The sequence below is a fragment of the Halichondria panicea genome, chromosome 2, assembly GCF_963675165.1.
Source record: "Halichondria panicea chromosome 2, odHalPani1.1, whole genome shotgun sequence".
Classification (NCBI taxonomy): Eukaryota; Metazoa; Porifera; class Demospongiae; order Suberitida; family Halichondriidae; genus Halichondria; species Halichondria panicea.
This window is the reverse complement of record NC_087378.1, coordinates 1671255-1687034: the sequence shown is the minus strand read 5'-3', so window position 1 is coordinate 1687034 and position 15780 is coordinate 1671255. Positions and strand designations below refer to the sequence as shown.

The window sequence follows — 15780 nt, the reverse complement described above, 5'->3', positions numbered from 1 at the left end:
ACCACGCCCCCTTGCTATTTTGACCACGTGACAGTCAGTCTTTTGCAAGCAATATCAAGTATCATCAAGCAAGGACAAGATATACACAGCTTTGTCTACACACACTCGAACTCCTGGGGGTCTATTTTGCTCGATTTTATATATGTCTGAAGTGTCTAGCTGCTGAAATTCAAGTAACTAGGGACAATGTCTACCTCACCATACCACATTTCCTCCCTGCTGGATAAGGTATCAGGTCGTACCACCTAATATAAATAAGGTGACCCTCTAAGTATACGCCATTGCCCACATAGCGTGATATATATATTTGTTTGCATGCATGGTCTGCATTGTTGGTGCCGCATTATTGTTTAGCGTCAGACTTGATTTTATTACAGTATATGAGGGAAATGGTCATTTAAATACTACGCCAGCAATTTACTCTTTTATCGCGTAATTACAGGCATTTAAGCTATTTGGACGTATTTTATCTATTTGTATTTTATGACTACATGTAGGTATGCAGTTGTGAAGATAATTGTGTAATTGTAAGAGGTGAATATTTACATGAATGTTGTACCTCCTGTGTAGATGGGATCCGTGGACAAGGACTTCCGCTTCATGGCCACCAATGACCTGATGACTGAGTTGCAGAAGGGCTCCATCAAACTGGACGATGACAGTGAGAAAAAAGTGGTGCAAAGTGTGCTCAAACTGGTCGAAGATAAGAACGGAGAGGTCCAGAACCTTGCAGTCAAATGGTGAGTCTTTGTAGGACAGTGATGAGCCCACACCTTAGTGTTACATGCACAATGTACATACAGTACATCAGTATATACAGTACATCAACTTGAAAGTGACACTGTTATTGGTTTATTTGTTAAGTTGCCTCCTTGGATCCGTATAATTTCTAGGTTTCCTAATTTGGAGTTCATATTGTGTACAGATGCAGTTATCATAAATGCACTCCCCTAACTGTATAGCCTTGGGCCGCTGGTCAAGAAGATCAAGGACAGTCAGATCGAGGTCATCATCAACTCTCTCTGTTCCAACATGTTCTCGGACTCGGAACGACTCCGGGACATTTCCAGCGTGGGTCTCAAGACTGTTATCGGGGAGTTGGCTCGCACCACACAGACGGTAGCTACCAATGCCAGCCGGAACATCACTGGGAAGATGGTGGATGCTATCAAGAAGCCTGTGAGGGTGATATAATGTAGCAAGTGTTGTATTAGCTGCTCCACTAAAGCAACCCTCTAGACTGTATAGGGAAACAATATACCCAAAGGGAAGTAACGTACCCCTGTTTGTGAATTTGTTTGTTTGTTGCAGGATCTGAACCAGTATGTGCTGCTTGAGACCTTGGACATACTGGGAGACCTCGTTCATCGATACGGAGGTATTAGTAAATGTGTTGTATATATAATTATGTACATATAATTATGTACATGCAATGCATACCTCCTACACTGTACATTTGGCAGTATATACACATTCATCGACTTAGAGGGTATTTGTACATTCCCTTTAGGGTATAAATTACAATTTGTAACATTTCACTCATCCCCAATAACATGACACCATCTGTCCCATTCCAAAGCTCCATTGTCTCCGTTCCATGAGCCGTTGATGCAAGCCCTCCTCCCCCTACTCAAGGATCCACGACCTCTCTCTGTTCGCAAGAGAGCATACGTTGCCCTCTGTGAGTTCACCTCACCATCACTATGGTCACCATGGACATGTATAGTATTGAGAATTCCTAATTATAATGTGCCAGTAAACACTTGCATATAAAACTAGGAGCTACAATGTTTTATATGCTAAGGTACATGTTAATGTGGAATTATACAGTGTATGTATTTAGGTGCACATTTTTATTTCTGTACATCCCCCCCCCCAGGCTATCTGTCTGCCTCCTGCAAGTGGTCACTGTTTGACCAGATCATGACCCACCTCCTCTCATCACTGGGCTCTCAGAGGACCTCACCCACCTCCATGGCTGACACCAGGACTTACATCCAGGCCATCGCAGCAATCAGGTTTGGCTGCCTGTGTGTGCCTGACCTGGTACTCTAGTCTAGATATGTATTGCCTGAGCAAGCACATAATAATAAGACGACTTCAAATTAAAACCCTTAAAGTTTCGTGTACAATTTACATACATGTTTATATTCGCCTGAGTAGGAAAATAATAAATCCTCCTATTAATAAATTACTCCATCCCTTTAAAATTTCATCTACAGTACAGTGCAGTGTGAAGATATTGAATATAGAGTATTTATGTATAATGTATTTACGTATGATATGCTTGCACAGTCGCCAGGCTGGTCAGAGGATTGGTAGTTACCTGGAGTCCATTGTTCCCCTCATCTCCCACTTTATCAATCTGGACCAAGACGACAATGACCTCAAAGGATCGGATTTTGATGAGCTTAAGGAGTCGTGTCTTCAGGCTTTTGAGGCTCTTGTCGTGCGCTGCTTCAGAGAGATCACTCCTCACATCAGAGAGGTGTGTGTGTGTGGGGGGGGGGGTTAGATTATTAATGAACATGTCATGATTGTGGTTATTTTGCAGCTTGATTGAGTTATAATGTACATGTACAGTGTGCCGGAGTATTTATATTACACATGCATGTAGCTGTAGATAATTACGGTAAAGATCACAAATTGCTTGCAGATTGTGAAGATTTGTCTGCGTATGCTGTCACATGATCCCAACTACGACTATGGTACTGATGAAGAAGACAATGACGATGATATGGACACTGATGATTTCGGAGAGTAAGTATTGTGTGCCCCCACCATTCATATTAATGCCCACCATGCAGGGACGAGGAGGATGATGAGTACAGTGATGACGATGATGTGAGTTGGAAAGTGCGTCGGGCGTCGGCCAAGTGTTTGGCAGCCATCCTCTCCTCTCGACGTGAGATGATCTCTGAGTTCTATTCCATCGTCTCTCCAGCCCTCATTGCTAGGTTCAAAGGTCAGTTAATAGCCTATATAGTTAAATACTTTTTATTTCGAGGTTGTCCTGGATTTTATTGTAAATGTACATTACAGATACTGGACATGTTTTTGCTCGTAAATATTCCAACCACAATACGATGTACAGTATGCATCTATATAAACACTTAAAATGCCCAAAAAGGACACATCATATACTGTATACCTACATATATTTTGCACAGAACGTGAAGAGAATGTAAAGGCTGACATTTTCACTGCCTATCGAGCCCTGCTCAGTATCACCAAGCCCAGCAGTGCCTCACAAACAGCCGGTGATGATGAGGAGGTCATGGAGGTCTCAGACACTCCCGTCTCCTTTCTACACGCTCAGATAACGGCCATTGTCAAGTCCCTCCATCGTCAGCTCAAAGACAAGAGTGTCAAGACACGGCAGGGTTGCTTCAGCCTCCTCACAGCCCTAGTCACTGTGTTGCCCGGGGCTCTGGATGAACACGTGGGAGCCATTGTTCCAGGGATACTCTTCTGTCTCAAGTGAGTGTGTAATGGATGCTCATTTTGTACTGTATACTGTTACATATAATATACTGTACATAGCCATGATAGTGGGGTAACCTTAACCTGAATATATACATGTATACTGTATAATGTATGTACATGTGAATGTCGCATTTAATTTGAACATCTGCTTTCTACACTTTTCAGTGACCAAACCTCTACATCCAATATGAAGATAGACACACTCAACTTCCTCACTGTTCTGCTGACTCAGCACTCCCCAGCAGTCCTCCACCCCCACATTGGCATCATTATCCCTGCCGTAGTGACAGCTGTCGAAGACAACTTCTACAAGATCACCTCGGAAGCATTACTCGTTCTCAATCTCATCGTGAAAACCATCAGACCCCTGAGTGAGTTGTGTGAAGTGTGTGTGTGGGTGTGGGTGTGGGGGGGCTGTGTGTGTGTGGGGGGGGGGCTGTGTGTAGTGATGTGCCCAGAATTTTGCAAGTGGTGGCTATTTTTATAGCCTAACACACAAATTTGCCTTTTTTATAGCCTAACATACAGATCATGTGGTAACCCTAAGAGGTGGTTAGTACCATCCACCACAACCAGTGTGGGCATATCCCTGGTGTAGTACTTACAGTATCTGATTGCGAGTTCAGTGTTTCTGTCTGTGTCTAACACATGCACATGTGTGTTTATTTGAGAGCGTTAGCATTTTGTTTGTGTGAACGCCATCTTCATTCACCCTCAAGTTTACACGATATATACCCATCCCCTCACACATGCACTACTAGACACAGAGTCCTCATTTGAGTTCCACCCGTTTGTCATATCCATCTACACGGCTGCTCTGAAGCGACTGAAAGCTGCTGACATTGACCAGGAGGTGAAGGAGAGGGCCATTACGTGTATGGGTCAGGTAGTGGCCTCCATGGGAGACACACTCCTACCAAAACTGTCCGAGTGTATGCCCATCTTTGTGGATCGACTACGTAATGAGATCACCAGGCTGACTGCAGTTAGGGCTGTCACACAGATTGCCAAGTGAGTGTGTCCCCCTTACAGATCGATATTTAGTTGAAAAGTTGTGTGTGTTTGTTTATTCAGGTCACCCCTACAAATCGACATTACATTTATATTGGTGAGAAAACTTAAATTGTGTGTACGTAAATTGTGTGTACGTGTGTGCACAAATTGGTACAGTATTTATACATGACATTGTACAGAACCAGGAGTTACTATTAACACATGTAGCTTATATTGTGTTGTACATTGTAGGAAGATTCCATTCCATTGTTGGCCAGTTTCCTGCGTAAGAACCATCGTGATCTGAGGCTGGCCACTCTCAACTGTTTGGATGCCCTTTTCCAGAGATATAGTGAGCACCTACCTACTGAACTGTAACTGTAACGTACTGGACGACTATATATTGTTGTGATTATGCCTTGGGCATAGCCGCAGGAGGTATTTACAGCATATAGGTGCCAATCAAACAGGCTAGCTTCAGTTCTTTGATGTGTTGTGTACAGTATTATTATACTCTAACTGCCCCACCCCCTCTCCACAGCCGTGGCAATGACCACACCCATCATTACCACCGTGCTGGACGAGCTGCCTGGTCTCATCAGCGACAGTGACCTACACATCTCCCAGCTAGTGCTCACGCTCCTTTGTACAGTGATGACCGTTAGCCCTGCAGCTATAGTGGGTGCACGGTCCCACATTCTCCCACGAACTCTGGACTTAGTCGTCTCGTCTCTCCTGCAAGGGAGTGCTCTCATGGCCTGTCTACAGTTCTTCTCGCGACTGGTCAGGTTGGAGGTGCCTGGGATGGAGTTTGGAGCCATATTTGAGGTGGGTAAAATCTTGTTCTGGTTCTCATGCTCTCAGAGAGTCCATTTACAGTGTACACTGTGTACGTATAAATGTCATTTTTGTCACCTCCTATAACATCATCATGTGTAATCTGCATGTAGAATATAAGCAAAGCTGGTGATTGTTTTCTTCACAGATGCTGACTAGCTTCGTATACAAGCCCACAACTACTACAATTCACAAGCAGGTACGAATAGTTATCTACATGTAGGTGTCAGTGCAATCAGATGATTCATTTTATTGCGACAGGCCTTCAGGAGCATATCCAAGTGCATAGCAGCAATATGTGAGGCAGTTCCAAGCAACACCTACCCCACAGTGGACACATTCATCACTAACATTAAGGTACAGTGTGTGTACTAAAGACCTTGTTGTAACACTACTCAAGGAGCAACTTGGCAGTATCATTGTGTAAGAGCGGGTTAGGGTTAGGGTTAGGGTTAGGGTTAGGTTATACGTTTAAATTATTTGTACAGAAATGTTATAAAGTATTGTAATTATGCTATGATTGTCATTATGTACAGAATGAAGGGCAGTCAGACTCTGTGCGTCTTCTCTGTCTATTGTCCATCGGGGAGATTGGAAGGAAGAAGTAAGTGCTTTGTGTACTTGTTTAGAACGAGTTCTATTAGAATTGTGTGTGAGTATATATAGTGTAACAGTATTTAAGAGGGTTCCAAACACATGTTCTCTTTGTGTGTGTGTGTGTGTGCAGTGACCTGAGCTGTGTGCAGGACCTCCAAGTGGTCATTCTCAACACATTCTCCTCTCAGTCTGAAGAAGTCAGATCAGCTGCCTCCTATGCCCTAGGTACATGTACACTATACACATACGAAAGTGACAAAAATGTTCAGTACATGTTACGTGGATATTAACTTTATGCATGTACATAGTAATCTTGTGTCACTCATAGCCCACTTTCTTGTGCCTATATAGGCAGTGTGAGTGCGGGCAACCTGGAGCAGTACCTTCCCTTCATCCTCTCTGAGATACAGGGCAACCCAAAGAGACAATACCTTCTCCTCCACTCACTCAAAGAGGTCATCTCCTGTCACTACGGTACACCAGAGGCAGTGGCCACACTCAGACCACAGGTTGCAAGAATCTGGTGAGAATCTCCCATAAAGTATATGTTGATGTAGAAAAGATAGCATAGTGTAGTTGCTAAAATTGGCAGGGATAATATTTTTCTCAAGCCCTTTCCTACAAAAGGTAATCGACCAGGACAGACATTAATTTGAGTAGGTAAATCTGTACTCACATGCATTTTGTATCTCTACTTCAGGGAAGTGTTGTTCAAGCACTTCGAGAGTCCTGAGGAGGGCACTAGGAATGTGGTGGCAGAGTGTGTGGGGAAACTGACCCTTGTTGATCCTGAGATCCTCCTGCCTAATCTCCGTGAGAACCTTGAGTCCCAGTCTGGGTTTGTGAGGAGTACTGTGGTCACTGCCCTCAAGTACACAATCTCTGACCAGCCTCAACCGATAGACACGCTGCTGCACGGCTGCATTGGGGAGTTTCTGACCACCATAGGAGACCCAGACCTTGTGAGTTGAAATGTAGTGTGAGAGGCAAATCCGCTGCATTACCATTTTCCGTGTTATATTTTCGGCCTGAAGTATAAGTTTTGAGATGATAGTTTACTTTCAGCTATTCAAAAAATCCCGAGTGCTGGATTAATTTTTCTCTATTAACAGAATGTTCGTCGTGTGGCACTGGTAGCATTCAACTCTGCTGCTCACAACAAGCCCTCTCTAATTAGAGACCTTCTGGACACCCTCCTGCCCAACCTCTACACAGAGACCAAGATTAGGGTGACTACTTTGTTGTAGTAGAGTGTTTTACTTGTTCGTTGGAGCTATTTTAAGCGATATATTATTTCCCGCTTTTGTCCACAAGCTTTGAAGTTGAATGGCTCATTGTAGCTGCAGTGTACATGTACATGTACATACAATGTGTACGTATACTGTAGCCATCATGTTACGCATTCAAAGGCCTCCTCTTTCATTTTGTCTACTTTCCAACATGTACAGCACATGTAATAGAAAAAAGCTGTTTGAGATGGTCCTATGTAATGTATATAACACAGCACTAAGGCTACAGTACTTTCCTCATTCAGATCTACACATTAAAAATTGTGTTGCTTTCCTCGTGGTTACAGAAAGAGCTGATTCGTGAGGTTGAGATGGGTCCCTTCAAGCACACCGTGGATGATGGGCTGGATCTGAGGAAGGCTGCATTTGAGTGTATGTACACATTGTTAGAGACCTGTCTTGACAGGCTGGACATATTCGAGTTCTTGAACCATGTCGAAGATGGCCTTAAGGATCACTACGACATTAAGGTACAATGATACCATAAATCCTGTATGATTTATTCCCTCTATACATTGTAGATGCTGACCTTCTTGCTAATTGTACGACTCTCTCATTTGAGACCAAGTGCCCTCTTACAGCGTGAGTTGGACTGTCTCTAATTACACACACTGCCAAGTGTGCAAAATGGCTATTATGCAAATGTACATGTGTAGCTCAAGCTCATGTCATTCACCTACATTGCAGTACTGATCAGCGCATTGTGTACGCACACTCCTTGCAGGCATTGATAAGCTGATTGAGCCTCTTAGGACCACGATCCAGTCCAAGGCAAAGGCCAACTCTGTGAAGCAGGAGTTTGAGAAACAGGATGAACTGAAACGGTCTGCCATGAGAGCCATTGCTGCTCTGCTCACAACACCTGATCATGGTGAGTGTGCTCTTATTTAACATTAAATTATTATAACATCAGCATTTTAATAATACATGTACTTACCCAACAAGGTACTATAGTGACGTAATTAATTGTACATTGTAGTATGTACAGTACCTGTATGTACAGTACCTGTATGCACAGTACCTGTATGCACAGTACCTGGATGTACAGTACCTGGCTGTTTTTCCTGTGTTACCTATTATGCTTGTCCCTCATATTCAATAAATTGTTATATAGCTTCTTCTCGGGATTTCCCGGCACGCTGTTAATGTTTATAGAGTACTATACGATTTCCCTACAGATAAGTGCCCTCAACTGATAGACTTTGTGACTCAAATCAAGTCCAGTGCTGACACTGCTCAGCTCTTTGAGTCTATTCAAGCCGATGCCAATGTCTCTGTTGCCACGACTAGCACTGATAAAATGGACCTTAGTTAAATTACCTAGTGAAAACTTTCAATTTTAGAAGATGTGTTGTGTTCTTACTGTTTGGAATTTCATGTACATGTATAATTATATTCATGCACTTCGGATATTATACCCTGATGTAGACCAGAGGGCGGCAATAAATGAGGTAATTGCTCTTGATGTAGCTTCGAATCCACGCAGATTAGATTCGAGGCTACTCCTGATGAGATGCTGCAGATTGCTGTGAGGGTCTGGAAGGGATATGTCTCCATCCTTGACTCAAGACCACTCTTGACACAAGCCATCACCACTGGTAACATCAGTATTTTAATAATACTAGGACCTAGTCTATAGCTAGGTACTCTTGATAGTAAGCTTAATACACTGCAGTATGAGCAGACAATAATGCCTCTAGTACAGTGGAATCTCCAATATAGGGGATATTGTTCGACTCCTTTTTAGAGCTATAGGGTGCGGTGTGTGCATGTGGTTCTGCGATCGGATCCTTCATTGCAGGTGTTGCATCTGGTACAGACATGTGTGGAGAGAAGAAGATGGAAACAGTATAGCTTGCATAGAACTGCCAAAATAACTGCAATTGGATTTTGTTTCACGGTAGGAAATTTTATCATATTCATGCCATGCATGATTGTGCTTAATTTTCAAGGGTCCAGTTTTAAGAATGTGGTTTCTGACTTTGGACAAGTATCTCGGTCCATCTACAACCTCGGCAGTAGTTCTGAAGAAAGTGTTTCTGGATTAAGTGGCTTTTGCCCCTCTTCTTATTGGTTCACTGTTATCGTTGTTGGCATTCTCTCAGAGTTTGAGCATTCCACATGTCAAGGAGAAACTCAGAGGGGTAGGTGCTACCTACAATAAGCTGTGCCCAACTTCTCAAGGCTGCATGGCTACCCTAATACCTTCATAGTAGCTCTTTTTGATTGTGAGCAAGCTGTGCCCAACTTCTCAAGGCTGCATGGCTATACCCTAATACCTTCATAGTGGCTCTTTTTGTTAGATCCGTGATTGCTTTTGTATCCATTCTCGAAGAAGCATGATTTTTCCGAAATGAGCCTGTTTTAATAGCTAACTTTAATTGACTGTCGTTTTTGAATATATATAGCTTTGTTTTCTATTCTGCAGGATTACTTCAATTTGCTGTTTGCCTACTACAAGCTGTGGCCATTTGTTCAGATAGTGAACTGTTATTCATAACTTTCAAGTTCAGAGTGAACTTTTTAAACATTATCGCACTATTTTGGAACGTTTATTTAGCTTGAGCCAACTGCCCTCTCCCCAACCAACAAGATAACAATTAATCAAACAACATTTCAATCCCTAGTAAATTTTATATACCAAATTTCTGTCTGTATAATTATACAGTTTTGTCATCAGTTACCGTATAGCGGGTAATTTTTGTGAGGCAAAATATTCGTGGTTTTCGTGGTTGGAGGTGTGACCACGAATATTTTACCCACGAATGAAGCGACCTTGCCTACCTTTACCTGCAGTGCAAGCAGCAACCATGAAAATATTACCCACGAAATGTCTCAATATTGCTGAACCACAAATATTTTGTCCCCCGAAAATTACCCGCTATACGGTATTTCTTCTTATTGTTAATTAACATTCCTTTTCTCTTTGTAGCTCCTCTTGTTAGGTACTCTTGTTAGGTACTCTTTTATACAACTCGCACTAATGCCGGCTATATTCCAGGTACATCTAACCAAAACTGGGAATTGGATACCGTAAAACCTCGATTTAAGGCGACACTTTTAAATAATAACGTTTTGCGAAAGTAGAGTTTTAATGTACACAAAGAAAAAGAATTTATATGGTGCTATATGGGCGAAATGTCCAAGTGTTACATATTTAGGGGGTCGCCTTAAATCGAGGTCTTACGGTAGTTTCTTCTGTAGTTCAATTAGCCACAATTTAGTGCATTTTTTTTTACTAGATGGCGTGCCCGTCCCCAGCCATAAAAGGCATTTCATCATAACATTTTATGGCTGGGGACAGGCACGCCCATCTATTTTTTTACATGAATAATATTTTATCATGGTACATAAGGAGTGCATGTACAGTACATGTACAGTTCCTATAAACGAACCCTTGACAGTACAATATTGAACAGTGGACTGACTAATAAAGGGCGGCAATAATAGAGGGTAGACATGTGCGAATGCCAATGGGGTGGGTGTGTCTCCATGCATTCTAGCAAGATGTTGCAGAGGATTGCTGTGAGGATCTGGAAGGGATATGTGTCCATCCTTGACTCAAGACCACTCTTAACACAAGCCATCACCACTGGTAACATCAGTATATATATACCTTTATACTAGCTAAGTTAGTGTACTCTTGTAGACCATAATATTATTATGAGCAAGACGATGATCAAGGGCCAAATTGTATAGAGAGGTTGCACGGTTGATACACTATATTTGTGTGGGAAAGTAAATTACGGAAGCACGGTCAGGGTATTTCCCTTAGGCCAAATGTTTCATAGGCCTTTTTAAGCCCCAAAAATAGACACGGGTATGTGTATGAACATCATTATAAAACCACAAACATTCACAAAAAATCACTACGTTATGCTAGATCATAAGGCCAATATGACCTCTGACATTTGTTTCTTTTTTTGTATTCTACAAAATAAGACCCGGAAAATCCTTAGTTTGGTGTGGCCTTATTCGGAATGTTGGTACCCTTCATTGCAGGTGTTGTGTGTGGTCTGGGTGATGTGATAGCACAATCGTGTGTGGAAGGAAGAAGATGGAAACAGTATAGCTTGCAGAGAACAGCCAAAATGGCTGCAATTGGACTCTGTTTCACGGTATATAGGCAATCTTTATCATATTCACGCCATGCATGATTGTGCATATTTTCCCTTTCGAAGGGTCCAGTTTTGAGAACGTGGTTTCTGACTTTGGACAAGTATCTTGGTCCATCTACGACCTCGGCAGTAGTTCTGAAGAAAGTGTTTCTGGATCAAGTGGCTTTTGCCCCTCTTCTTGTTGGTTCACTGTTATCGTTGTTTGCACTCTCTCAGAGTTTGAGCATTTCACACGTCAAGGAGAAACTCAGAGGGGTAGGTGCTACCTACATATAAGCTGTGCAACTTCTCAAGGCTGCATGGCTACCCTAATACCTTTATAGTGATGTGGTGGAAGTTTAAGAAATTGTTTTGTACTCTGCAGGATTACTTCAATTTGCTGTTTGCCTCCTACAAGCTGTGGCCATTTGTTCAGGTCGTGAACTTTTATTTCATACCTCTCAAGTTCAGAGTGAACTTTTTAAACATTATCTCACTATTTTGGAACACTTATGTAGCTTGGCTAGCCAACCGCCCTCTTCCCAACCAACAAGATGACAAGTTCAATCAGACAAAATAATTATTCAATATTTAATATACAAATCTCTGTCTGTGTATAAATTATCACGAGTTATTTCTTCTTTTTGTTTCCCTTTCTCTTTGAAGGTGTATTTTTTTCCTTGTCCTCCTCTTTGTTAGTTACTCTTTTATACAGCTCGTATCCTAACAATCCAATTATGCCGGCTATTCCAAGGTAGAACCATAACTGGGAATTGGGTAGTTTCACAAGTGGTTTCTTCTGTAGTTCAATGAGCTCCACAGTGAACAACAAAGTGGCTCCACCTGTAAGTAGGTAACATTAGTACAGTCGTGATGTATTAAGCATTTAACCTGGAATGACATTTTGGGCACCAGTATCTCCATAGCCAAGGTGGGGTGGAATAACGAGCTTTCTCACTTCCCTGTAAACATTCATATACATTGTACATGTAATCATACGCATTCGACAGTAAGTAGCACTTACCCTTGACACATGCCTACAAGACCTTCATCCCAACCTAATGTATCACAAGCGGTGTTAATTCAATGAACATGCCACATATTGGCTATTTACCGGTATGCTTAACAGTGTGTGCACTAGGCTAGTTACTGCTAGGGATTATGTGTGGACCATACCTTGAATGACTTGCCCAGCTCCTAATGTGACGGGGAAGGGATCACGCTCAAGGGAGCTGTCAAACACTTGTCCATTCTCAAGACTTCCCTGTATGCGTCATAGAAAACTGATTTCCTGTCATACAAGCAGTCAAGCACGCTACAGTACATTCGCAAAATGTAAACACTTACTGTATAGTGAACCACTAATGTATCTCCAGGCTCAGCCACTACAGAGCAATCAGAGGGTTTGGACTGAAGAGAATAGTACAGTATTAACGTAAATACGGTAGATACATAATTATAATAATGATTGCACACCTCTGTAGTGATCTTTAATTTCTTGGTCTTCTTGGCTGCAGCAGTGTCAACTGCAGCATAGGACAGTAAAAGGAAGAAGCAGAACAAAAACTTTTTCTCCATCTTTTTTACAAGTTCAGAGTAGAACAAGCCATGCCCCTTTTGGTTTTGTACGCACATGCGCAATCGGTAGAAACTCAAAGAAGAGCGAAGTGCTGGGTGTGCATCTAAAAGAAAAGCTCTACTTCAAGTCCTTAGACCCTCCGTATTAAACCTAGCTCTCCTAAAATGTAAGTTATATCTGTACCTTGATTGTAATATGGTTGATTTAATGATTTATCAGTAAACCAACCTGAAATCTCCCTAATTTTGCACCATGTGGTCTCCCCCCATCCACCCATGTAGCCCTCCCAAAACCATAAAGTCTCTCCAATCATGAGTGGAAGATACAGGAGACGGAGCAGGAGCTACAGTCGTAGTAGGAGTCGCAGCCGAAGCCGTGATAGAGGTCGTGACAGAGGCACAGGCCGTGACAATTCTGATAATCGTGACAGTCGTCTTAGCAACCGTCGCCCTCCCAACATTGAAGGGATGGTCAGCTTGAAGGTGGACAACCTGTCGTACAAAATCACTGCGGAGGATTTGCTTCCTATGTTTGAGAAATTCGGAGAAGTTGGAGACATTTATATCCCTCGAGATCGCTACACAAAAGATTCCAGAGGATTCGCATTTGTTAGATTCGTTGAACGTCGTGATGCTGAAGATGCGATGGACAGAATGGATGGGCATGTGCTAGAAGGACGTGAAATGAGAGTGCAGACAGCTCGCTATGGTCGACCTGCTGAGCCCCCCCAGGTCCGCTATGGGCGTGCGTACGTTCCTAAGGGGTGAGTTGGCAATTTTTTGCACTATATTTATCACATAATTTTTGCAGGAGGTCTCGGTCTCGAAGCCGCTCCCCCAGAAGACGTAAGAAATCCTATAGCCCAGACAGGAAAAGAAGGTCTTACTCGAAGGATTCTTCTAAGTCCCGTTCACGTTCTCCAGAGAGGAAGAGGTCCTTTTCCAAAGATAAAAGATCTTGTTCCCCTGACGGGAGGTCCCCTCCCAGAGACAAGAAATCTCGATCTCGATCTCCTGATTCTCGAAGTCCCTAGTTTCTCTGAGGACGCTATGCTCAACTGTTTATGCTGTTGCTGTTAATTTCTATGTAAGAACTTGCTGGTATTCCCCGTATTGCCTACCCAATGTACTGTGTATTGTACATATAATTAGAAACATTGCATATAATTATACGTGTGTTTTGCATTCTTGTATAATTTCACATGGTAGCAATTATTTTGTTGTTTCAAAAATGACTTGTGTTCAACTGTTCTGCAGTTGGCAGCTGGTATGCAGTACAATGCAGTAATACGATTGTGTGTTCCATGTTAAATCTGGTGGTTCCAGCAGCAGCTGTGTGGTGTAAATGGTGTATGGAGACGGCACTGTTCCCGAGGCTACCGTGATATCTATTTGCGGACACTAAATTTCTGCATTTAATTGTGTGTGTGTGTGCGCGTGTGTGGTTCTGGCATTTGGCTTTAATTTTATTGCATTTTGTCGTTGTGCTTGTAATGTTTGTTGTCGTGTGTTACATCGTCCAGTCAGATTCCTGTTGATGTTAGATAAAATAAATATGGACTGTTGACCGTTTTTTTACATAGACTACAATAGCTGAGACTTGATTGATCCTGCCTATCTTTCCAGCGCCAGCACAGGATCTAGACCATTGAGCCATCAAGGCAGTATTACAGTTAACAATTTATTCCTACTATATATGAATCTATTGATGGCTCAACATAATTATACTTCTTCAAGCTCTTATATGTATGTTGATGAATATTCTGGAAACATTTCGCAGCAGAAAACAAAGAAACACGATATCAAATGTGAACGAAAGAGTGTAATGAGAGTATAAGTCAACGTTGATTGCCATAATTAATTATTATCTTAAACATAGCATAGATGTGAAATCAATACTCCGAAAGTCTGTGTCTTTGAGTAACTCTTTTTCTGTGTTAGTCCTGCTCTCTGATGACCATCTGTGAAATCAAACCGTGTACAATATATAAATTAAATAATAATTTAACTCACTTTGGTTCAAAGACCTTGACTTGTCGTATGTGAGTGTCTCTCCCATTTTGATGATTTGCTAATACAGCCACTTGAAAAACAAATGCTTTTATAGGCCTACAGGAATATCACTTGCAACACACATTGTTTGCCTAAGGAGCTGGGTTACATATAAACATAGCCTTGATAACTAGGCCCTAGTCTAGGGCACATAAGCAATTTATAGGCCATAATCTTATATGTATTGCACTCACTGTTCATTCTCATCCAGTATGTCAATATCCACCCAACCTTCAGGCTCTTCTAAGTCAACTGTCGTTATTTTCTGTGCAATGGGATAGTTGGGAACATGAATACTTAATTAAGCAAACCTGAAGATCATGAAAGTTGGTTCCACATCTTACAAATATCTTGCTGGGAGTGTAACTTTCATCTAGCTTGTAGTCAGCAAACACTTTTATAGTCTGTGTACAAACAGTACATAATACAAATGACATATCAAAATCATACCCTAATCGCAGTTTTCCTTGTAAATTCAATATTGATAAGATGTGGCTGGGCACCATCAGACCTATTAAAACACTGGTTTTTAAATTCAACTATCACAAGTCTTACTGCCAGTAGGTTTCCATCGAATTATCTCGGAGATGTGTTACTCCGTACCCAGACTTGCAGGAAGACACTGACCACACTGCTTGAGTTCCTATCTCAATGGCATGTCCTGATTTAGAGTCCAATTCCTCAATGCTCCCTCTGTCTGCAAACAAGTTTTGAATATGGGGAAACTCAAGATCAGGACTATCCATATCCATCCTTGAATTCTGATTCTCTTCTCTTACCAGGTGGGTGGAGGCTAGTGATCATTTTTCCTCTAAATTGATGGGTGTGGCAGTCATCAATGGGAGAGACAG

At 42.0% G+C, this 15780-nt stretch overlaps 5 protein-coding genes across 6 annotated transcripts; 3 read left to right on the top strand and 2 right to left on the bottom strand.

The window, feature by feature from the left end:
* The first annotated feature begins 27 nt into the window (after positions 1-27).
* LOC135330860 (cullin-associated NEDD8-dissociated protein 1-like) lies at positions 28-8617 on the top strand. The gene is made up of 26 exons (XM_064525802.1): positions 28-228; positions 571-740; positions 963-1179; positions 1312-1378; positions 1580-1681; positions 1880-2018; positions 2296-2488; positions 2657-2760; positions 2808-2965; positions 3171-3480; positions 3652-3857; positions 4248-4497; positions 4561-4594; positions 4732-4831; positions 5021-5307; positions 5465-5515; positions 5578-5673; positions 5853-5920; positions 6044-6138; positions 6265-6436; positions 6614-6875; positions 7026-7142; positions 7490-7672; positions 7724-7784; positions 7927-8073; positions 8381-8617. The coding sequence occupies exons 1-26, from the start codon at positions 187-189 to the stop codon at positions 8515-8517; spliced, it is 3768 nt and encodes a 1255-aa protein (XP_064381872.1). The 5' UTR covers positions 28-186; the 3' UTR covers positions 8518-8617.
* Positions 8618-10641: 2024 nt separating this feature from the next.
* LOC135330855 (protein Mpv17-like) lies at positions 10642-11982 on the top strand. Its single transcript, XM_064525797.1, has 4 exons — positions 10642-10797; positions 11205-11320; positions 11384-11575; positions 11685-11982. Exons 1-4 carry the CDS (start codon positions 10662-10664, stop codon positions 11877-11879), a joined length of 639 nt encoding a protein of 212 aa, XP_064381867.1. The 5' UTR covers positions 10642-10661; the 3' UTR covers positions 11880-11982.
* Positions 11862-12937, bottom strand: LOC135330857 (FK506-binding protein 2-like). Its single transcript, XM_064525798.1, has 6 exons — positions 12776-12937; positions 12647-12709; positions 12476-12563; positions 12324-12357; positions 12191-12261; positions 11862-12142 (listed from the first exon to the last, which is right to left on the bottom strand). Exons 1-6 carry the CDS (start codon positions 12932-12934, stop codon positions 11931-11933), a joined length of 627 nt encoding a protein of 208 aa, XP_064381868.1. The 5' UTR covers positions 12935-12937; the 3' UTR covers positions 11862-11930.
* Positions 12931-14444, top strand: LOC135330854 (serine/arginine-rich splicing factor 2-like). Of its 2 annotated transcripts, XR_010392883.1 has the most exons (4): positions 12931-13044; positions 13160-13641; positions 13689-13964; positions 14135-14444. XR_010392883.1 is itself a non-coding variant. In XM_064525796.1 (3 exons), the coding sequence occupies exons 2-3, from the start codon at positions 13190-13192 to the stop codon at positions 13909-13911; spliced, it is 675 nt and encodes a 224-aa protein (XP_064381866.1). In that variant the 5' UTR covers positions 12931-13044; positions 13160-13189; the 3' UTR covers positions 13912-14112. The 2 variants fall into 2 exon arrangements, 1 of the variants encoding a protein (XP_064381866.1); XM_064525796.1 differs by lacking the exon at positions 14135-14444 and having other exon boundaries at positions 13689-14112.
* Positions 14445-14659: 215 nt separating this feature from the next.
* Positions 14660-15681, bottom strand: LOC135330858 (anaphase-promoting complex subunit 10-like). The gene is made up of 6 exons (XM_064525799.1): positions 15485-15681; positions 15380-15440; positions 15241-15333; positions 15124-15194; positions 14891-14986; positions 14660-14838 (listed from the first exon to the last, which is right to left on the bottom strand). The coding sequence occupies exons 1-6, from the start codon at positions 15679-15681 to the stop codon at positions 14742-14744; spliced, it is 615 nt and encodes a 204-aa protein (XP_064381869.1). The 3' UTR covers positions 14660-14741.
* Positions 15682-15780: the final 99 nt, after the last annotated feature.